At 52.8% G+C, this 22,286-nt stretch overlaps 1 protein-coding gene across 3 annotated transcripts in view; it reads right to left on the reverse strand.

The window, feature by feature from the left end:
* Positions 1 to 22,286, reverse strand: part of OXNAD1 (oxidoreductase NAD binding domain containing 1) — a 103,622-nt gene that overhangs the window by 18,881 nt on the left and 62,455 nt on the right. For all 3 annotated transcript variants that reach the window (XM_086942186.1, XM_086942187.1, XM_086942188.1), the window contains exons 5-6: positions 11,228 to 11,369; positions 256 to 498 (exon numbers count right to left, since the gene is read on the reverse strand). In XM_086942186.1, coding sequence (XP_086798312.1) covers positions 256 to 498; positions 11,228 to 11,369 — 385 coding nt within the window. The remainder of the gene's footprint in view (positions 1 to 255; positions 499 to 11,227; positions 11,370 to 22,286) is intronic.

The following is a 22,286-nucleotide window of genomic DNA, read 5'->3' on the forward strand; positions in this document are numbered from 1 at the left end:
CTGCAGTCCTACATACAAAATAAATTCATAAAGAACACTGTTCCAAGATGGTTCTAGAACATTCCTCCAGATGGCTCAAGTACACTGTAATAAAACACACTGTGCAGATGTGAGGGGCGCTATATGCGCCTTTCTTTGAGGCTGTGTTAAAGGATGAGGCGTAGACTTTGAAGGGAGCGTACATAAGGTTTACAAGAGGAGAGGCACACATTGCTAGGAGTGTAGGGGAGCGGGGAGACGAGCCTCCTGGATTACCTTAAACAACAACTCGCTGGCCGTTTTGGCACTATAGTATAGCGTCACGGCACCCATCTGATAGCCGTCCCCTTGCATTCCGCTCGTCTCATGAAGATCAGCCACGTGCAGCAGCATGGAGAACAGGGGGTTAATCCCTACCCCACCAGCGATGAGCAGCAGGTTCACCGGAGGGTCGCGCGGTTGGGGATCAAAGAAGAAATCACCGCCCACTCGCAGAGCAACTTCTGAGTCCAATGTGCACTGTGGAAACAAATGAGCAAAGCTAAGGGCCAAGAGACCAAAGGTCAGGGGCCAAGTCAGCAAGGGTCAGGGGCCAAGTCAGCAAGGGTCAGGGGCCAAGTACACAAGGGTCAGGGGCCAAGCACACAAGGGTCAGTGGTCAAATCAGCAAGGGTCAGGGGCCAAGTACGCAAGGGTCAGGGGCCAAGTCAGCAAGGGTCAGGGGCCAAGAGACCAAAGGTTAGGACAAAGTCAGCAAGGGTCAGGGGCCAAGTCAGCAAGGGTCAGGGGCCAAGTCAGCAAGGGTCAGGGGCCAAGTCAGCAAGGGTCAGGGGCCAAGTCAGCAAGGGTCAGGGGCCAAGTCAGCAAGGGTCAGGGGCCAAGTCAGCAAGGGTCAGGGGCCAAGTACGCAAGGGTCAGGGGCCAAGTACGCAAGGGACAGGGGCGAAGTCAGCAAGGGTCAGGGGCCAAGTCAGCAAGGGTCAGGGGCCAAGTCAGCAAGGGTCAGGGGCCAAGTCAGCAAAGGTCAGGGGCCAAGTCAGCAAGGGTCAGGGGCCAAGTCAGCAAGGGTCAGGGGCCAAGTCTGCAAAGGTCAGGGGCCAAGTCTGCAAAGGTCAGGGGCCAAGTCTGCAAAGGTCAGGGGCCAAGTCTGCAAAGGTCAGGGGCCAAGTCTGCAAAGGTCAGGGGCCAAGTCTGCAAAGGCCAGAGGCAAAGTGAGCAGAAGCTGGACCTCAGAAGCGAGAGGTCAGTGCAGAAAGGGCAAATGTGAGTATGAGAGCGCAGAGGCCATGAAAAGAAAGGTCAGAGGCCAAGATGAGAGAACAGAGAGCTTTTCCACTATGCTGAGAGTATTCCACAATGCAACCTATCCCATGTGAGCAGACCTACTTTTCAAGTCTCCTGCCCTCTGGATCAGAGCCATGATGGGGACTTCTGTTGTGTGCTTGAGTTTGTATAGCAATCCTACTGGAGTACCATTGGCCATGACCCAATCCAAACAATGTAATCCATCTATGTGATTGGAATTCACATCACGGCCTTCACTATATGGAATTATGTCGATAACATTGGTTGTAGCACAACTGAAAATACCCCAATTCCAGATGTCTTAGTACTAGACCTCAATACATGATGATGTAGGATATCAGTGTTAACATCTGGAAACATCGTTCTACATTCTGAAGGCGGCGGCCTGCTCACAATTTTAGTAGGTCAACAAAACATGTGTCACTGTTTTAACTATTTGCTGCTGCGCAACTGGGCACAGCTTTGTGAGACTGCGGTGTCACTTTGATTGCCTGAGCACAGCTAGAGCAGGAGCACGGTTTTTTACCTTTAGTACATGTATATGTGCAGGTATCTATAACAAAGTAGATTTATGATGTTCAGTAATGATGAATTTGCATAAAACTTGACATACATTTAATATGTGTGTTCTATAAATGATTTATATTCACACATAAAGTGTGCTGGTTTGGTAAAGAGATTTGTGTTAAATTGAAGTGATCCAGAAACAAAGGCAGGGAGGACGCTCTAAGGTCAGAGAAGTACTGCATTCGGTCTAGAGAGGGCAGATCCACTGCAGTCAGGGGTTTGAGGCATGAGACGCGCTGCAGTCAGAGGTTTGAGGGAGCAGACGCGCTGCAGTCAAAGGTTTGAGGGAGGAGACGAACTGCAGTCAGAGGTTTGAGGCAAGAGACGCGCTGCAGTCAGAGGTTTGAGGGATCAGATGCGCTGCAGTCAGAGGTTTGAGGCAAGAGACGCGCTGCAGTCAGAGGTTTGAGGGATCAGACGCGCTGCAGTCAGAGGTTTGAGTGATCAGACGCGCTGCAGTAAGAGGTTTGAGGGATCAGATGCGCTGCAGTCAGAGGTTTGAGGGATCAGACGCGCTGCAGTCAGAGGTTTGAGGAATCAGACGCGCTGCAGTCAGAGGTTTGAGGGATCAGACGCGCTGCAGTCAGAGGTTTGAGGGATCAGACGCGCTGCAGTCAGGTTTGAGGGAGCAGACGCGCTGCAGTCAGAGGTTTGAGGGAGCAGACGCACTGCAGTCAGGGGTTTGAGGGAGCAGACGCGCTGCAGTCAGGGGTTTGAGGGAGCAGACGGGCTGCAGTCAGGGGTTTGAGGCAGGAGACTGGCTGCAGTCAGGGGTTTGAGGCATGAGACGGGCTGCAGTCAGGGGTTTGAGGCATGAGACGGGCTGCAGTCAGGGGTTTGAGGCAGGAGACTGGCTGCAGTCAGGGGTTTGAGGCAGGAGACTGGCTGCAGTCAGGGGTTTGAGGCAGGAGACGGGCTGCAGTCAGGGGTTTGAGGCAGGAGACAGGCTGCAGTCGGAGGTTTGAGGGAGCAGCCGCACTGCAGTCAGGTGGTTTGAGGGAGCAGTTGTGCTGCAGTCAGGGGTTTGAGGGAACAGTTGTGCTGCAGTCGGGGTTTGAGGGAACAGTTGTGCTGCAGTCAGGGGTTTGAGGCAGCAGACGCACTGCAGTCAGGGGTTTGAGGCAGCAGACGCGCTGCAGTCAGGGGTGTGAGGGAGCAGACGCGCTGCAGTCAGAGGTTTGAGGGAGCCGACGAGCTGCAGTCAGAGGTTTGAGGGAGCAGACGCACTGCAGTCAGAGGTTTGAGGGAGCAGACGCACTGCAGTCAGGGGTTTGAGGGAGCAGACGCACTGCAGTCAGGGGTTTGAGGGAGCAGTTGTGCTGCAGTCAGGAGTTTGAGGCAGGAGACAGGCAGCAGTCAGGTTTGAGGGAGCAGACGCACTGCAGTCAGGGGTTTGAGGGAGCAGACGAGCTGCAGTCAGGGGTTTGAGGCAGGAGACGGGCTGCAGTCAGGGGTTTGAGGCAGGAGACTGGCTGCAGTCAGGGGTTTGAGGCAGGAGACGGGCTGCAGTCAGGGGTTTGAGGCAGGAGACAGGCTGCAGTCGGAGGTTTGAGGGAGCAGACGCACTGCAGTCAGGTGGTTTGAGGGAGCAGTTGTGCTGCAGTCAGGGGTTTGAGGGAACAGTTGTGCTGCAGTCAGGGGTTTGAGGCAGCAGACGCACTGCAGTCAGGGGTTTGAGGCAGCAGACGCGCTGCAGTCAGGGGTGTGAGGGAGCAGACGCGCTGCAGTCAGGGGTGTGAGGGAGCAGACGAGCTGCAGTCAGAGGTTTGAGGGAGCCGACGAGCTGCAGTCAGAGGTTTGAGGGAGCAGACGCGCTGCAGTCAGGTGGTTTGAGGCAGGAGACTGGCTGCAGTCAGGGGTTTGAGGGAGCAGTTGTGCTGCAGTCAGGGGTTTGAGGGAGCAGACGCCCTGCAGTCAGGAGTTTGAGGCAGGAGACTGGCTGCAGTCAGGGACCAGAGGGGGAGATGCACTGGAGATAGGGGTTTGAGGCAGGAGATGGGCTGCAGTCAGGGGTGTGAGGGAGCAGACGCGCTGCAGTCAGAGGTTTGAGGGAGCCGACGAGCTGCAGTTAGAGGTTTGAGGGAGCAGACGCACTGCAGTCAGAGGTTTAAGGGAGCAGACAGGCTGCAGTCAGGGGTTTGAGGGAGCAGACGCACTGCAGTCAGGGGTTTGAGGTAGCAGACCGGCTGCAGTCAGGGGTTTAAGGGAGCAGACAGGCTGCAGTCAGGGGTTTGAGGGAGCAGTTGTGCTGCAGTCAGGGGTTTGAGGCAGCAGACGCACTGCAGTCAGGGGTTTGAGGTAGCAGACCGGCTGCAGTCAGGGGTTTGAGGTAGCAGACGGGCTGCAGTCAGGGGTTTGAGGCAGCAGACGCACTGCAGTCAGGGGTTTGAGGCAGCAGACGCACTGCAGTCAGGGGTTTGAGGCAGCAGACGCACTGCAGTCAGGGGTTTGAGGCAGCAGACGCACTGCAGTCAGGGGTGTGAGGCAGCAGACACGCCGCAGTCAGGGGTGTGAGGCAGCAGACGCACCGCAGTCAGGTTTGAGGGAGCAGACGCGCTGCAGTCAGGGGTGTGAGGCAGCAGACGCACCGCAGTCAGGGGTGTGAGGCTGCAATCAATCAATCAGTGACACTTATAAAGCGCTCTACATACCCGTAGGGTCTCAAGGCGCTGGGGGGGCAGGGGGGGTGCCGCTACTGCTCGAACAGCCAGGTCTTCAGCTTCTTCCTGAAGGAGAGGTGGTCTTGGGTCAGGCGCAGGTCGGTCGGGAGGGAGTTCCAGGTCTTGGCGGCCAGGTAGGAGAAGGACCTTCCTCCTGTAGTCGCTCTTCGGATGCGGGGGACGGCGGCGAGGGCGTGGTTGGCTGATCGGAGGTGGCGTTTGGGAGCGTAGAAGTTGACTCGGCTGTTGAGGTAGCTCGGGCCTTGGTCGTGTAGGGCTTTGTGTGCGTGGGTGAGGAGGCGGAAGGTGATTCTTTTGTTGACGGGGAGCCAGTGAAGGTCTCTCAGATGTCCGGAGATGTGGCTGGTTCGTGGGATGTCGAGGATGAGTCTGGCTGAGGCGTTCTGGATCCGCTGGAGTCTCTTCTGGAGCTTGGCGGTGGTACCGGCGTAGAGGGCGTTGCCGTAGTCCAGTCGGCTGGTGACGAGGGCCTGGGTGACGGTCTTCCTGGTCTCGGTGGGGATCCACCAGAAGATCTTCCGTAGCATGCGTAGGATGTTGAAGCACGACGAGGAGACGTTGTTGACTTGCCTGGTCATGGAGAGGGAGGGGTCCAGGATGAAGCCCAGGTTGCGTGCATGGTCTGTCGGTTTGGGTGCGGTGCCCAGGGCGGGAGGCCACCAGGAGTCGTCCCAGGCGGAGGGAGAGGAGCCCAGGATGAGGACCTCCGTCTTGCCGCAGTCAGAAGTTTGAGGGAGCAGAAGCGCTGCAGTCAGAAGTTTGAGGGAGCAGACGGGCTGCAGTCAGGGGTTTGAGGGAGCAGTTGTGCTGCAGTCAGGGGTGTGAGGCAGCAGACGCACTGCAGTCAGGGGTGTGAGGCAGCAGACGCACTGCAGTCAGGGGTGGCAGCAGACGCACTGCAGTCAGGGGTGTGAGGCAGCAGACGCACTACAGTCAGGGGTGTGAGCTAGCAGATGCACTACAGTCAGGGGTGTGAGGCAGCAGACACACTGCAGTCAGACCTTTGAGGGAGCAGACGCGCTGCCCTCAGAGGTTTGAGGGAGCAGACGCGCTGCAGTCAGAGGTTTGAGGGAGCAGACGCGCTGCAGTCAGAGGTTTGAGGGAGCAGACGCGCTGCAGTCAGAGGTTTGAGGGAGCAGACGCGCTGCAGTCAGAGGTTTGAGGGAGCAGACGCGCTGCAGTCAGAGGTTTGAGGGAGCAGACGCGCTGCAGTCAGGGGTTTGAGGCAGCAGAAGCACTGCAGTCAGGGGTTTGAGGGAGCAGACGGGCTGCAGTCAGAGGGAGCAGTTGTGCTGCAGTCAGGGGTTTGAGGGAGCAGTAGTGCTGCAGTCAGGGGTTTGAGGGAGCAGAAGCACTGCAGTCAGGGGTGTGAGGCAGCAGACGCACTGCAGTCAGGGGTGTGAGGCAGCAGACGAACTGCAGTCAGGGGTGTGAGGCAGCAGACGCACTGCAGTCAGGGGTGTGAGGCAGCAGACGCACTGCAGTCAGGGGTTTGAGGCAGCAGACGCACTGCAGGCAGGGGTTTGAGGCAGCAGACGCACTGCAGGCAGGGGTTTGAGGCAGCAGACGCACTGCAGGCAGGGGTTTGAGGGAGCAGTCTCACTGCAGTCAGACCTTTGAGGGAGCAGACGCGCTGCCCTCAGAGGTTTGAGGGAGCAGACGCGCTGCAGTCAGAGGTTTGAGGGAGCAGACACGCTGCAGTCAGAGGTTTGAGGGAGCAGACGCGCTGCAGTCAGAGGTTTGAGGGAGCAGACGCGCTGCAGTCAGAGGTTTGAGGGAGCAGACGCGCTGCAGTCAGAGGTTTGAGGGAGCAGACGCGCTGCAGTCAGAGGTTTGAGGCAGCAGACGCACTGCAGTCAGAGGTTTGAGGCAGCAGACGCACTGCAGTCAGGGGTTTGAGGCAGCAGACGCACTGCAGTCAGGGGTTTGAGGCAGTAGACGCACTGCAGTCAGGGGTTTGTGGCAGCAGACGCACTGCAGTCAGGGGTTTGAGGCAGCAGACGCGCTGCAGTCAGGGGTTTGAGGCAGCAGACGCGCTGCAGTCAGGGGTTTGAGGCAGCAGACGCGCTGCAGTCAGGGGTTTGAGGCAGCAGGCGCGCTGCAGTCAGGGGTTTGAGGCAGCAGACGCGCTGCAGTCAGGGGTTTGAGGCAGCAGACGCGCTGCAGTCAGGGGTTTGAGGCAGCAGACGCGCTGCAGTCAGGGGTTTGAGGCAGCAGACGCGCTGCAGTCAGGGGTTTGAGGCAGCAGACGCGCTGCAGTCAGGAGTTTGAGGCAGCCGACGCGCTGCAGTCAGAGGTTTGAGGGAGCAGACGCGCTGCAGTCAGAGGTTTGAGGGAGCAGACGCGCTGCAGTCAGAGGTTTGAGGGAGCAGACGCGCTGCAGTCAGAGGTTTGAGGGAGCAGACGCGCTGCAGTCAGAGGTTTGAGGGAGCAGACGCGCTGCAGTCAGGGGTTTGAGGCAGCAGAAGCACTGCAGTCAGGGGTTTGAGGGAGCAGACGGGCTGCAGTCAGAGGGAGCAGTTGTGCTGCAGTCAGGGGTTTGAGGGAGCAGTAGTGCTGCAGTCAGGGGTTTGAGGGAGCAGAAGCACTGCAGTCAGGGGTGTGAGGCAGCAGACGCACTGCAGTCAGGGGTGTGAGGCAGCAGACGAACTGCAGTCAGGGGTGTGAGGCAGCAGACGCACTGCAGTCAGGGGTGTGAGGCAGCAGACGCACTGCAGTCAGGGGTTTGAGGCAGCAGACGCACTGCAGGCAGGGGTTTGAGGCAGCAGACGCACTGCAGGCAGGGGTTTGAGGCAGCAGACGCACTGCAGGCAGGGGTTTGAGGCAGCAGACGCACTGCAGGCAGGGGTTTGAGGGAGCAGTCTCACTGCAGTCAGACCTTTGAGGGAGCAGACGCGCTGCCCTCAGAGGTTTGAGGGAGCAGACGCGCTGCAGTCAGAGGTTTGAGGGAGCAGACACGCTGCAGTCAGAGGTTTGAGGGAGCAGACGCGCTGCAGTCAGAGGTTTGAGGGAGCAGACGCGCTGCAGTCAGAGGTTTGAGGGAGCAGACGCGCTGCAGTCAGAGGTTTGAGGGAGCAGACGCGCTGCAGTCAGAGGTTTGAGGCAGCAGACGCACTGCAGTCAGAGGTTTGAGGCAGCAGACGCACTGCAGTCAGGGGTTTGAGGCAGCAGACGCACTGCAGTCAGGGGTTTGAGGCAGTAGACGCACTGCAGTCAGGGGTTTGTGGCAGCAGACGCACTGCAGTCAGGGGTTTGAGGCAGCAGACGCGCTGCAGTCAGGGGTTTGAGGCAGCAGACGCGCTGCAGTCAGGGGTTTGAGGCAGCAGGCGCGCTGCAGTCAGGGGTTTGAGGCAGCAGGCGCGCTGCAGTCAGGGGTTTGAGGCAGCAGACGCGCTGCAGTCAGGGGTTTGAGGCAGCAGACGCGCTGCAGTCAGGGGTTTGAGGCAGCAGACGCGCTGCAGTCAGGGGTTTGAGGCAGCAGACGCGCTGCAGTCAGGGGTTTGAGGCAGCAGACGCGCTGCAGTCAGGAGTTTGAGGCAGCCGACGCGCTGCAGTCAGGGGTTTGAGGCAGCCGACGCGCTGCAGTCAGGGGTTTGAGGCAGCCGACGCGCTGCAGTCAGAGGTTTGAGGGAGCCGACGTGCTGCAGTCAGAGGTTTGAGGGAGCTGACGCGCTGCAGTCAGAGGTTTGAGGGAGCTGACGCGCTGCAGTCAGAGGTTTGAGGGAGCCGACGCGCTGCAGTCAAAGGTTTGAGGGAGCCGACGCGCTGCAGTCAGAGGTTTGAGGGAGCAGACGCGCTGCAGTCAGAAGTTTGAGGGAGCAGACGGGCTGCAGTCAGGGGTTTGAGGGAGCAGTTGTGCTGCAGTCAGGGGTTTGAGGGAGCAGTTGTGCTGCAGTCAGGGGTTTGAGGGAGCAGTTGTGCTGCAGTCAGGGGTTTGAGGCAGCAGACGCGCTGCAGTCAGGGGTTTGAGGCAGCAGACGGGCTGCAGTCAGGGGTTTGAGGTAGCAGACGGGCTGCAGTCAGGGGTTTGAGGTAGCAGACGGGCTGCAGTCAGAGGTTTAAGCGAGCAGTTGTGCTGCAGTCAGGGGTTTGATGGAGTAGTTGTGCTGCAGTCAGGGGTGTGAGGCAGCAGACGCACTACAGTCAGGGGTGTGAGGCAGCAGACGCACTGCAGTCAGGGGTGGCAGCAGACGCACTGCAGTCAGGGGTGTGAGGCAGCAGACGCACTGCAGTCAGGGGTGTGAGGCAGCAGGCGCACTACAGTCAGGGGTGTGAGCTAGCAGATGCACTACAGTCAGGGGTGTGAGGCAGCAGACACACTGCAGTCAGACCTTTGAGGGAGCAGACGCGCTGCCCTCAGAGGTTTGAGGGAGCAGACGCGCTGCAGTCAGAGGTTTGAGGGAGCAGACGCGCTGCAGTCAGAGGTTTGAGGGAGCAGACGCGCTGCAGTCAGAGGTTTGAGGGAGCAGACGCGCTGCAGTCAGAGGTTTGAGGGAGCAGACGCGCTGCAGTCAGGGGTTTGAGGCAGCAGAAGCACTGCAGTCAGGGGTTTGAGGGAGCAGACGGGCTGCAGTCAGAGGGAGCAGTTGTGCTGCAGTCAGGGGTTTGAGGGAGCAGTAGTGCTGCAGTCAGGGGTTTGAGGGAGCAGAAGCACTGCAGTCAGGGGTGTGAGGCAGCAGACGAACTGCAGTCAGGGGTGTGAGGCAGCAGACGCACTGCAGTCAGGGGTTTGAGGCAGCAGACGCACTGCAGTCAGGGGTTTGAGGCAGCAGACGCACTGCAGGCAGGGGTTTGAGGCAGCAGACGCACTGCAGGCAGGGGCTTGAGGGAGCAGTCTCACTGCAGTCAGACCTTTGAGGGAGCAGACGCGCTGCCCTCAGAGGTTTGAGGGAGCAGACGCGCTGCAGTCAGAGGTTTGAGGGAGCAGACGCGCTGCAGTCAGAGGTTTGAGGGAGCAGACGCGCTGCAGTCAGAGGTTTGAGGGAGCAGACGCGCTGCAGTCAGAGGTTTGAGAGAGCAGACGCGCTGCAGTCAGAGGTTTGAGGCAGCAGACGCACTGCAGTCAGGGGTTTGAGGCAGCAGACGCACTGCAGTCAGGGGTTTGAGGCAGCAGACGCACTGCAGTCAGGGGTTTGTGGCAGCAGACGCACTGCAGTCAGGGGTTTGAGGCAGCAGACGCGCTGCAGTCAGGGGTTTGAGGCAGCAGACGCGCTGCAGTCAGGGGTTTGAGGCAGCAGACGCGCTGCAGTCAGGGGTTTGAGGCAGCAGACGCGCTGCAGTCAGGGGTTTGAGGCAGCAGACGCGCTGCAGTCAGGGGTTTGAGGCAGCAGACGCGCTGCAGTCAGGGGTTTGAGGCAGCAGATGCGCTGCAGTCAGGGGTTTGAGTCAGCAGACGCGCTGCAGTCAGGGGTTTGAGGCAGCCGACGCGCTGCAGTCAGGGGTTTGAGGCAGCCGACGCGCTGCAGTCAGGGGTTTGAGGCAGCCGACGCGCTGCAGTCAGAGGTTTGAGGGAGCCGACGCGCTGCAGTCAGAGGTTTGAGGGAGCCGACGCGCTGCAGTCAGAGGTTTGAGGGAGCCGACGCGCTGCAGTCAAAGGTTTGAGGGAGCCGACGCGCTGCAGTCAAAGGTTTGAGGGAGCCGACGCGCTGCAGTCAGAGGTTTGAGGGAGCCGACGCGCTGCAGTCAGAGGTTTGAGGGAGCCGACGCGCTGCAGTCAGAGGTTTGAGGGAGCCGACGCGCTGCAGTCAGAGGTTTGAGGGAGCCGACGCGCTGCAGTCAGAGGTTTGAGGGAGCCGACGCGCTGCAGTCAGAGGTTTGAGGGAGCCGACGCGCTGCAGTCAGAGGTTTGAGGGAGCCGACGCGCTACAGTCAGGAGTTTGAGGCAGCAGATGTGCTGCAGTCAGAGCCCAGAGTAGGCGGACAGGTTGTAGTCAGGGGGGAGGGTGTTGCCATAAGGGCCCCATGGTGCTCAGACTCTCTAGTCAAAGGCAGATAATCTAGCCAGGGCCCAGGTGCGGCAGACACACTGCCGTTAGAGGTTTGAGGGAGCAGACGTGCTGCAGTCAGGTGGTTTGAGGGAGCAGACACACTGCAGTCAAGCCCCAGACAGGGCAGACGTGCTGCATTCAGAGCCTGGAGGTGGGCAGAAACTCTAGTAAGGGGCCAGGAGGCAGACACTTGTCTTGGGCCAGAAGATGCCGGTACTCCAGCCACAGGCGGCAGACACACTGAGGTGAGGGGCATGAGAGGGCAGGTACTCTGTTGTCAGTTCCCAAATGTGGCTGACGCGCTGCAGCAGGGCCCAGAGGTGAATACACTCTAGTCAGTTCCAGGAGGGCTAATCAGGCGACAGGGGAGGTAGGAGCATCTGAACATGCCCCTAAGGGTGCAGATGTACAGCAGTAAGGGGTTGGAGAGGACAGATTTGCTGCTTGGAGGGCCCAGATGGGGCATGCACACTGCCTTGCAGGGCTCATAGGGGTCAAATACAACAGTCAGGAGCCTGGTGGGTGAGGAGGGGCAGACAGTCCGGTCAGAGGCATAGTGGGGCAGACACACTGAAGTCAGAAGTTACAGGGGTAAAACACCCTAAAAGCAGCACCCAAAAGAGACAGAGGCTCTGCTGATAGTGCAGAGGGGACAGATGTGCTTCAGCTGTGGCTCAGGGACAGAAACTGCGCCATTTTTGGTATTACCTGCGTGTGTATCCAATGCGCTGGGGGGTGCACGCTATACTTTACTGCAAGCTCCAGCACCCCTTCTCTCTTCAGCATCCCCGGGCTGGAGCAAATGGAAAATCCGCCCACTTTTGGGACACCAGGAATGAACAAGTCTATCCTACAGGAAAACAAAACAAACATTCACTCTATGAGAAGTGCAAGCATTTGAGTGAGGACCAGCACTTGTGAGTTAGAGGCGAGGCGATGGAATGAGGGGAGCCCTTCAGGAGAAACAGGGACACTCTGGAGTGCAGAGCACCCTTGCAAGGGTGACAAGGGGTCCACAAGGGAGACAGGCCCCACCAAGGAGTCATTGGGGTAGTTAGGGAATGTCAGACCCTCTCTGCCATGGACCAGACAAGAGAGAGGGGCTTTGTCGACTCAGAGGGCCTTTCGTCCTCTTTACCCCATTAAATATTCAACGTTAAAACCATCAGAATTCGAAGAACTAACTTGAATCCCAAGAGCTCTTGAAACACAATTTCCAACAACAAATGAAGCACAGTGAATGAATGGCCAAGGACCAAGGAGGTGCACACCAAGCCGCTGGCTTTTCCACTTGCAGCACTGAATGCAGAGCACCCACTTTGAAGCAAAGTGGCACAAACAACCCACTGGCTAAGCACCACATAAGCAACCCAAGGCAACCAAAGAGGACTGAAGCTGGGCTTCGTGTCACATACACTGGATGGCTTCGAAGGTCAAGATTTCATTCTGACTAAATACCAAGCACTTTGTTCCACACGCAGAAAACCATGACAAAGTGTGCAGAGTTCCATCCAGAGTACATGTGCCACAGGAAACACAAGAGTAAACAAAACCAACAAACATGCACACTTGCTGCTATCTACAGAGGACAGAAGAAAACCTGTTCATCATACTTACCCCATACCTGGGGAGCCGCATCGCTGTTTGGGCTGTTTGGCTGCAGAGGCAAGAGTCGGAAGGAGGAACTACCACTCCCAGGGGGCATGCTGTTATGGCCACACCTGGCACAGATCATCTGCTCATCGCGCCTATTTAGCGCCTCGCCGCTCCCGCTACCGCGGGAGCCGCATCGCTGTTTGGGCTGTTTAGCTGCAGAGGCAAGAGGCAGAAGGAGGAACTACAACTCCCAGGGGGCATGCTGTTAAGCCCACACCTGGCACAGATCATCTGCTCACCGCGCCTAATTAGAGCCTCGCCGCTCACGCTGCCGCTGGAGCCGCATCGCTGTTTGGGCTGTTTGGCAGCAGAGGCAAGAGGCAGAAGGAGGAACTACCACTCCCAGGGGGCACGCTGCTAAGCCCACACCTGGCACAGATCATCTGCTCACCGCGCCTATTTAGTGTGTCATCATTCACGCTGCGCGGACGCGCGCCGGGCCAAAGGCGGGCCCGTTTAAGCCCGTTTAAGCACGAACAAGGACGGGACGGGTAACCCTTTAACATCTACATTTGATTAAGGTTAGTGCTATCTCGTTGATTTACTGTCCAACCTGTAAAGGTCAGAACTCTTGACCGCAGCCAGAAGTAGAGGAAAGTCATGCTAAAGTTATAGATTTGCTATGGCCACGGCTTCTACTTCAGGAGAACATAGCGGAAAGAATGTTGGCGGGTCACTAATGGGCACCCTAGATAATTTCCTCATACTGGTGTCATCAGCACTAGCTAAGGACATTGAGCTGACTGAAAAGAGATTATCACTAGACCCCCTCTTCGACAAACGGTCATCAATGGGAAGTTTGGCTATTGTTAAGTCACCTGTTCCCAATGGGGCTGATCTTGGAGACACCCTGTTTTCCTTGGAGGAAGATATCAGTGGCCTTATACTGTATCACCTGAACAACAACGGCCTATAGTACCAATAGTCAAGACTAACCAAAGTATCCCTCCGGAAAAGCCGACTTTCTCCAGTATCAAGACCAGGTCAGCAAGTAATGCAAAAAAGGGCTCAGCACCGCAGCCAAAGTGCATGGCACCAAAAAGCAAACGCCCAGGGGTGCAAGGACAAGCACAAGCTTGGGAAAAAAGGGGAAAAAAGGAAAAGATCTGGGGGCTAAGGAGAATGCTCATCTGGCACCACAGACTGTCCCAAATTGCCGAGTCCAGCTAATATAGAGGCAACTCCCCAGCCAAACACGGAGGGTGATTTATCGGATGAGCCGGCTGCCCTGTTTTGGAAAAAGTTGGAAACTATCTTGGAAAAATCAATCCACCCGATATATGAGAGACTGGACTGTATCGAGTCTAGACTGGTATGCCTGGAACTTTCGAACGGTGATGGATCAAACCCTGATCTTTGGACTGGGTAAGAGTGGTCTGCTTAATTCAGACACTCTGTTCATCACCACCCCCTTTTTCTGAATCGTTTTTGGCCACTATAGGTGTGGCAGGGTATACTCAGACATGAGTCCCTTTCTCACTGCACCATCAGGATTCAAGCAAGCCGGGCCGAAGAAGGCTGAAATGCCAGAAACCGGTCCCCGGTAGCTGGTCTCCTTTCTGGTGAAGAATTGGCTTGGTAGTTTAGTCTGCCCTGTTCCCATGATGCACTGGGCCAGGGACAGACTGATTTGCATATAGCCAGGTTCTGAGCTGGGATGGTGCAGTGAGATAAAGAACGGTGATGGATCAAGCCCTGATCTTTGGACTGGGTAAGAGTGGTCTGCTCAATTCAGACACTCTGTTCATCACCACCCCCTTTTTCTGAATCGTTTTTGGCCACTATAGGTGTGGCAGGGTATACTCAGACATGAGTCCCTTTCTCACTGCACCATCAGGATTCAAGCAAGCCGGGCCGAAGAAGGCTGAAATGCCAGAAACCGGTCCCCGGTAGCTGGTCTCCTTTCTGGTGAAGAATTGGCTTGGTAGTTTAGTCTGCCCTGTTCCCATGATGCACTGGGCCAGGGACAGACTGATTTGCATATAGCCAGGTTCTGAGCTGGGATGGTGCAGTGAGATAAAGAACGGTGATGGATCAAGCCCTGATCTTTGGACTGGGTAAGAGTGGTCTGCTTAATTCAGACACTCTGTTCATCACCGCCCCCTTTTTCTGAATTGGAACTTTCTATGGCATCAGCCCAGAAGATGATGGGGAGGCGGGGGAGTGGCTCACTCTACACACAGCCAAACTTGGCAGGACAAACTACTGGGGGTGTAACTCTCAATGTTTTGCCAAGAGGCAGTAATAGCTCGATAGTAAAAACACCCGAAGCCCCAGCGCTACAATCACTGTATCTAACACTGAAGGGGTTACTCAACCTGTTGAGATAGCTAGGGACAAAAAAGTGGAGACTAGCAAATCAGTAGTGCATCCTCGCCCATTGCTTAGAAACTCCCCAGACTATGTAGTACCTAATCTGCTATCCGTAGAACTCCCTCCTGAGTCTGCCCCTTATGTGGTAATACTAGCGGGGGTTCCACCATTAGAGCAGGGAAAGAGGGAGTCACATATGGAATTAAAAAATAAGTGTATTTTCTGGCTCAATGCAAATCGGCCTTTGCCAACCCATATACATGCGGAGATTCTACTTGTTAGAAGGGTAAACTGAGTGGGCAGAAGTTTAAAGATAGTTGGGGGCGATTGCGCTGTCATTAATTTTAGGGACAGGAGATGTGTTGAATATATTTGCAATTGGCCGCAAGTAGACCTAAGGTCCCGGATTCAAACACTTCCACTGACTTATTTTTATGTGCCAGTACAGGATCCACGTAGAGAACCCTTCTTATGGAAGGAGGCAGGTAGTCATCCGGCTGCGCGGGGCTTAAGGCTATATAACAGGTTTTCAGTCTTATCGGGACTAGAGAATTGTGATTCACAACAAACACAGGAGGGGAGTTATAATATGAGCATAATAAGATCGCTCAATGAATATGCAGCTGGAAGCGAGGGACAATTGAAAGTAAATGTAAGCTCAGTGGCAGGTGGAAAGAGGTATAAGGTCAACAATGGTACTGTTACTAACCTAAAGGACGGGGGCAAGCTCCTTCCTCAGATAACTGCTTACAGTATAAGACCCCCACCTCTCATCGACCCTAATGTGTTGCTGCACTCTAGTCCCACTGTAGTATGGAATGTAATAGATAGAGGGCCTCGCTCCAAAGCTAGCCTGACATCGTTAATATCGTGGAACTTGGCGGGTATGGGTCCCAAGCTAGTGTCTCCATGCTGGTTAAGTTTCATTGATAAATTTGATATTTGCCTCTTCCAAGAGACCTGGCCCGTTGAACCGGTATTTAGACCAGGTTACTTGAATTTGTATGTTCCTGCGGTAAGAGGGCAAAAGGGACGACCAATGGGAGGCATGGTAATCTGGTTAAACAGAATTTAAGCTGTAATACCCAATTGCTCCCAGTCAGGCACTGTGATAATTTTTCAGTTAGGCTTAGTTTCCCTCTCTGCCGGATCGCTGCTGCCTGTTGAACTGTGAGGATCACCTTCGACCTTTGTTTAGCCAGGACCGCCGTTTTAAATGAATTTCATCCAAAAGTGACCGAGGGCCTGCTAATTGCTTAAATACACAGGGTATTCATGATTTGATTTGTTTGTCCTGAGGATGGTCTCCATAACGCAAGTCTAGAGACCGAAACGTAGACTGCGCTTGTTCCACCGCTTTTAATGATATAATTTGTAAATAGGTGGATAAGCTACAACAATTGCTGCAAATAGGTTGTTTTATTAATATTTTTCCTATTGTAGCTTTTGCAACAAATGGTATACCCATGTATATTTAATTCTTGTTTTGTGAATAATTAAAAACAAACAGAACTTTTCCATACACCCTGCTATTGCTCTCTCTTCTTTATTACCGTCTGGTATTAGTTCTATTTGTCTAAACAACCTTGTCTGACACAAATTGTGCATCAGTGTGTCAAATGCATAGGACCACAAAATAAGATATAAGTTTGAAATTTTACAGTTTAACAAAAACCCTTGACGGCACAATTACCTTTCCATAGTTTCCCGGGTAGCCTAAAAATTGACATTATTAATGTTTATGCTAGAGGCGTACCCGGTGGAAACAAATCGGAGGTGTTAACGGTGCTAGAATCATTGATTGAATCTTTTCCAGATGGTGTACTGCCGCTAATTGCGGGTGATTTTAATACAACCTTCGAACTCCTGGGACTGGAAGATCTAAACCTGTCAGAAGATGAAGATTTTAGATGGGGAGTACCCCAACTTGAGGCTAGCCAAGTAATTAAATGGACGGAGGCTGCATTGCATATGAATGGGTTTTGCCTAGGTAATCAACTGAGAGCCGCAAATGGCCGGACACCTTCAGACAGGAAGGGGGAAAAGACTTATGATAATGGAAGAAGGTCAAGCAAAATTGATTATCTGCTGGTTCACCTGAAGCTTTGGCACTCTCTTGTGGATATGGAGGCGAAGACCCATGCAGAGAGTGACCACAACCCTCTGACAGCACTATTTAGATTAGGACAAGAGGGAATGGTAGATATGTCTGAAGACCTATTAGTCCCGGAAACCATCTTGGCAAATGATGAGCGTCACCTAAAGTGGTGTACAGTGATCAACCAACCAGAAACACTACCACACCAGTGCTTGGCAAAATAGGGCCAAGTGATAATGAGACGGAGTATAGGCCATTTGGAGAAGACCATGCTGACCTCTTTTCAAATCTCAAAATCCACTTTTGTAAGCCTTGTACTGCCATAGTAAAAGTAAGGAAAAAACCGGAGAGGTGGTACAACAAATTATGTAGGGAAGCTAGGGCTGAGCTGGGCCTAGCACTAAAAACTAGGAATCCTGTGATAATAAAAGTGGCCCGATGTGACTATAGAAACATCATCTGTCGGGCAAAAAGACAATGGGAAGATCAAATGCGGCAGGATCTTAAAGGAGCGTGTCAGTCCAAAAACCAGAAACTATTTTGGGATACCTATAAATGGGAAGGAGGTGGGTGTGCAAATAGCCCGCAAAATAATGTCCCCAAAAACTCTTGGATTGAGTATTTTAAGCCCCAGTATGCAAACACAGAATGTAATCCAAGTAATGCGGTTTTTGATTTTAAACTTTATGAAGGTATTGTTTTTAGTTTAGGGGATGTGGATAGAGCCCTGAACTCTGCAACAGAGAGGCGTGCCCCAGGGATGGACTGTATACCCGCGGATCTATACCTAAGTGATAAGGCGAGGTGGCGATTATACATCGCCTATCTATCCAATGCCATTGCCCAGGGGATGGCTGTTCCCCATTCATGGATGGGAGCGGACATTGTCCCTGTCTATAAAAAAGGGGATAAGTCCCTAGCGGCCAACCACAGGCCTATTAGCCTGATTAATTCCATACAAAAAATAATGGGTCGTCTGGTTCTGGGAAAGATCCAGGACTGGATGGACAAGGGGGGTATCCTGAGTCCATTACAGGCCGGCTTCCGCCCCAGGACCAGTACGATAGACCAGGTCTTTCCATTTGTTGTCCTATATTGGCGAACAGTTGTCCTGGAAAAAGGGGTATTATATGCGGTATTCGTCGACCTTAGGGTGGCGTTCGATCTTGTTCCGCGAAGAAAACTCTGGCAAGTGCTGGAGGATCTAGGAATGGCCCCGGAACTGCTGACCTTGGTTGTACGCCTACACAAGGGCACCTCTGCTAGAGTCAGATGGGGTAAACAGGGTGAAGTAACGGAAACCTTCCCTGTCGAGCGGGGAGTGAGGCAGGGTTGCATTTTGGCGCCTACCCTGTTCTCACTCTTCGTGAACGGGTGGCAGGTTACCTTTCCCTGGTTCCTACTGATGCCCCAGTTATGGCTGGAGAGCGCGTCCCGATCCTTATGTTCGCGGACGACACTCTGATATTGTCAAAGACGCCAAGCGGCCTTCAACGGGCACTTCAGCGCTTTACGGATTTCTGCCGGCTGCGCGGGCTCGAAATAAACACCGCTAAAACAGAATTTATGGTCCTTACTGAACCCAAATGCCCTAAATCAACTAAGCGTTTCAAGGGAAACATATATATATGGATAATTGCTCCCTAGAACAGGTTGACACCTTTACTGATCATGGGGTCAACTTGCAGAGTGATATGTGCTGGAATAGCCAGCTAGATATGACTATATTAAAGGCATAAACAACAAGCGGGCATTCTTCTTAAAAGATTTATATCTTCCCTTACTAAGCCTATCAGACCACTACTCGAGATCTATGGGATGAAAGTCTTAAGCTCTGTACTCTATGGGGCCGAACTATGGGGGTTTGCAAATTTAAAGCACCTGACATCACTAGAAAATGAATTTCTAAGAAAAGCTACCTATGTCCCCCAAAGTAGCCCCTTAATTCCTCTGTTTTTGGATCTTGGTAAAAGAGCAGTGCAAGATCTGGCCACTCTGCGTCCAATATTATATTGGCGCAGATTATGGACCACCGAAGAATTGCATCACTATGCTCGGAGTTTTACGGAAATCATAGAGAAGGATTGCTTTTATAAAATTAGCTGGCTGAAAGCAATTAGATCTTTGTTAGGAAGAATGGGTTTGACTGAACTGTGGGATGATGCAACAAATGCTGTATTCCCATACAAGAAGGAAATGAAGATGATATATTGGAATATGGTCAACTCAGAGAAATATGCCACGAGTTCCTCATCTCATCTGACAGAGCGATTTCTAGAATTCAAGGAGTACCCAGTATTGGAACCATATTGGGAAGCTATTGAGAAACCATTAGATCGTAAACTTTATTTTCAATTTAGGGCAGGCACCCTCCCCATAAGGTCTTTCACCGCATGGTGGGAAGAGAAGAATGATGACAAATGCCCTAAATGTAGGGACAAAAAAGAATCCATAAGTCACTTTCTGTTTTTCTGTCCCTTATATACAGCACCGCGGGATGAATGGGTAAAACCAATATGTCGATTAATTGGCTCCCGAAAACATGATGAGGCGTTGAGAATATTAAGTACTGATCCCAGCGTCCCAATTGCTATTGCCATGGCGAAGTATCTAAAATGGGCTTGGGTAATTCGATTGGAAGTAAATTGTTAGTAGTATGGGTTGATGTGAAATACACGACGATGGGGCTGACTCTGTGATGAGTAAAGGATTAAAGGTAAACAACATGCTGTCAACACTTAGTGTAAATATCTTTTCTATCCCCTATTTTAAGGAACATTCAACATTAGTCTTGTGGAGTTTAATTATTTCTTAAACTTTTTAAATATTTATTCTAATGTATTTTAAAAGATTTTATATTGCAAATGCATGTTTTGTGATGCTTTTATGACTTAACTGTCGAATAAAGTTTTGGAACTATCCCTGGCCTGCAATGAGTGGTCCCTGCTGCTTACATCAACAGCTCTCCACCAAAGACGAGGTGAATCCGGCACCATGGACTGTAGACATGCCTGCCAACACAAACACATCCCAGCATGTATTATGTGCACCCCACTGCTACAAGAAGAGCTCAGCCCAGAATCCTTCTAACAAGGAAAGCCACATGTGCAACACACACATCACTCAGAACTCGCCATCACATGCAGCTTTACGCGCTCACACTTCCTCCTTCCAGCCATAATCAACTCCCCACTCATGTTCGGTAGAGACAAAAATGTTAGTGGGAGATGCCTGCAGCTCAGAGCACCACACCCTTCCCCAAACACATGGACATCAATGGCTTCCGCATCTTCCAGCCTGAAGCACCCAACACACACTTGTGACTGCGCTCTGTCAATTCACACTGAACTACTGTTACACTGCAAGTATTTACATAACCCAACCTAATGTGTGTTTGTGCAACTAGGGTGACCAACCATCCGTAATTTCACAGACAGTCCGTAATTTGGACCTCACGTCCGTTGTCCGTGAGGATCCTTTTTACGGACGCCTTTTGTCCGTAAATTTGGCCATCACAGGGAACAGAGCTGCTCCCCTGTGAGAGGCCTATGCTCCCTGATGGGGCGCCTCGAGCTCCTCCTTGAGCATAAGAGCAGCCCCACCCGCCCATTGTCATTCTGTCTGGGCTGATGATGGCCACATACAGAGTGACAATGGGCCCGTCTGAAGTGTTACTACATGGTGGGCCTCCTCCTGCCTTGGTCTAGGGCTGCGTATTTTGTTAGATGATAGGAATGTGCAAACAAGCAAATGCTGCTACAGAATCCAGTTCATTCAAAGAAGCTGGTGAAACAAGTTGAAATAAAGAGGTTCGGGCTAGAATGCTTTCAGTCTCATCATTTTAGAAAAGTACAGTTTAAATATTATTTTCAACAAAGCCATGGTTGCAGCATTTTTATTTTATGCATCTAACAGCCATTGACAAAGCCAATAGTTCTGGCTTGTTGTAGGCGTAACATTACTTGTTATTTATCTGGATACAATGACAGAAGAGGCAAAATACCAGTCTGGCGGCACACTATGCTAAACACAGATTTTTTTAGCTTTGATGTTTTAAGCCCCGCTCTTAATTACATCGAACACCCCCTTTTGAGAGACCCTCCCCCTTTTTTCATCCCGCTTAAAGCCTTGGAAACAACACCATGTCACAGTCACCTCACGTCCTAGCACTGTGCATGATGCATGACTCATGACTTCCACTTTTTCATATTGCCTATGTGCAGGGGCATAGTGAACGCTCCCCCCACCCCACCCCTTGCTTTAGGAACTACAGGGAGGGTGACATTCTTGATGGGCCTCTTCTGTCTGGAACTCTGCAGACAAAGGCTCAGCTCATAATTAATTTGAAAACGTGGGCGAGTGAGTAAGTGAAAGGATGACTGGATGGATTGCTGAATGGATGATTGAAAGGGTGAATAGATGGATAATTAGCGAAAGGATGGATAGATGAGTGAAAGGGTGGATGATCCGTGAGTGAATGCGTGGATGGATGAGTGATAGGGTCAATGGATGGATTCATGAGTAGATGAGTAGAAGGATGGGTGGATGGATGGAAGGATGGATGCCTAAGTGAAAGGCTCCATGGAGAGAGAGAAAGGGAGGATGGGTGGATAGCTGAAAAGGTGAATGGGTGGAAGGATGAGTGCCTGGATGAGTAAATGAAAGGATAGCTGGATGGGTGAAAGGATAAATGGCTGGATGGAAGAGTGGATGGATTAGTGTACGGATGGATAGGGTGAAAAGGTGGGTGAATGGATGAGTGAAATGTCTGGAAGGATACACAATGGATAGGTTTGCAAATGTATGAATATGTTAGGATATAAATGGGATTACTTATATACTATGCGCAACCTCCTTTGATGTGTCTGTAAAACCTACCTTTTGTCCCGAAATTTTGTCCTGAATTTTGACCCCTTGTCCTGAATTTTTGTCATGAATTTTGACCCTTTGTCCTGAATTTTTACACTCACCGTCCTGAATTTGCACCCATGACAGTTGGTCACCCTATGTGCAACACACATTCAAGTCTAGGGGTATCTTGGTGCCAATAACACAGTTTTACCATTACTCAACACATTGACGCTCCTAATTTCCTCCTCAGGAACACATATGCATCAAAAAGGAGCTCTCTCTGATGCCCCTTTCAGATGGAGCACTTGCACCTCTTCCTCTAGGAAGTACACATTTCTCTGCAGAGGATGTGTGCGCGGAGTGGGATGTTGTGAGGGGTAGGGAATAGCTGTGGTGAATCGCCACTAAAACCCACTAATATGATGTGCTTTCCTGACAGTATGAGGGGAAATCTTTTATCTCCCCTGACAAGTGATGTGCAATCAGAAGGAAGCGGGCAAATCACTGACTGGAGATGGAATCCCCTTTACAGGAGCCACCCCTATCCTTGCCTTCATTGTTACCTCTGTAGGCACCCTTTGTGGGACCCCTCCGGGCTGCCGGTGAGAGGGCTGCTTCAGTCTTTGGTAAGACTGTGGCTGATCGGGGAAAGTCGGCATGGCTACTCCCCTGAGTGGTTGTTCCCTAAAGCAGCCCCTGGCAGCTGAAGTTTGTAGGGCACCTACAGATTTTGCATCCTCAGTGTCCTTCGTGATTTTCTCCAGCATGTTAACAACCTGAGACCCGTAGAGGCGTTCCTCATCGAATGGGAGGTTGAGGATGTGCTGCTGTACCCTCAGATTAAAAGGC

Source organism: Lissotriton vulgaris, chromosome 10 (assembly GCF_964263255.1).
Source record: "Lissotriton vulgaris chromosome 10, aLisVul1.2, whole genome shotgun sequence".
NCBI classification, from domain to species: Eukaryota; Metazoa; Chordata; class Amphibia; order Caudata; family Salamandridae; genus Lissotriton; species Lissotriton vulgaris.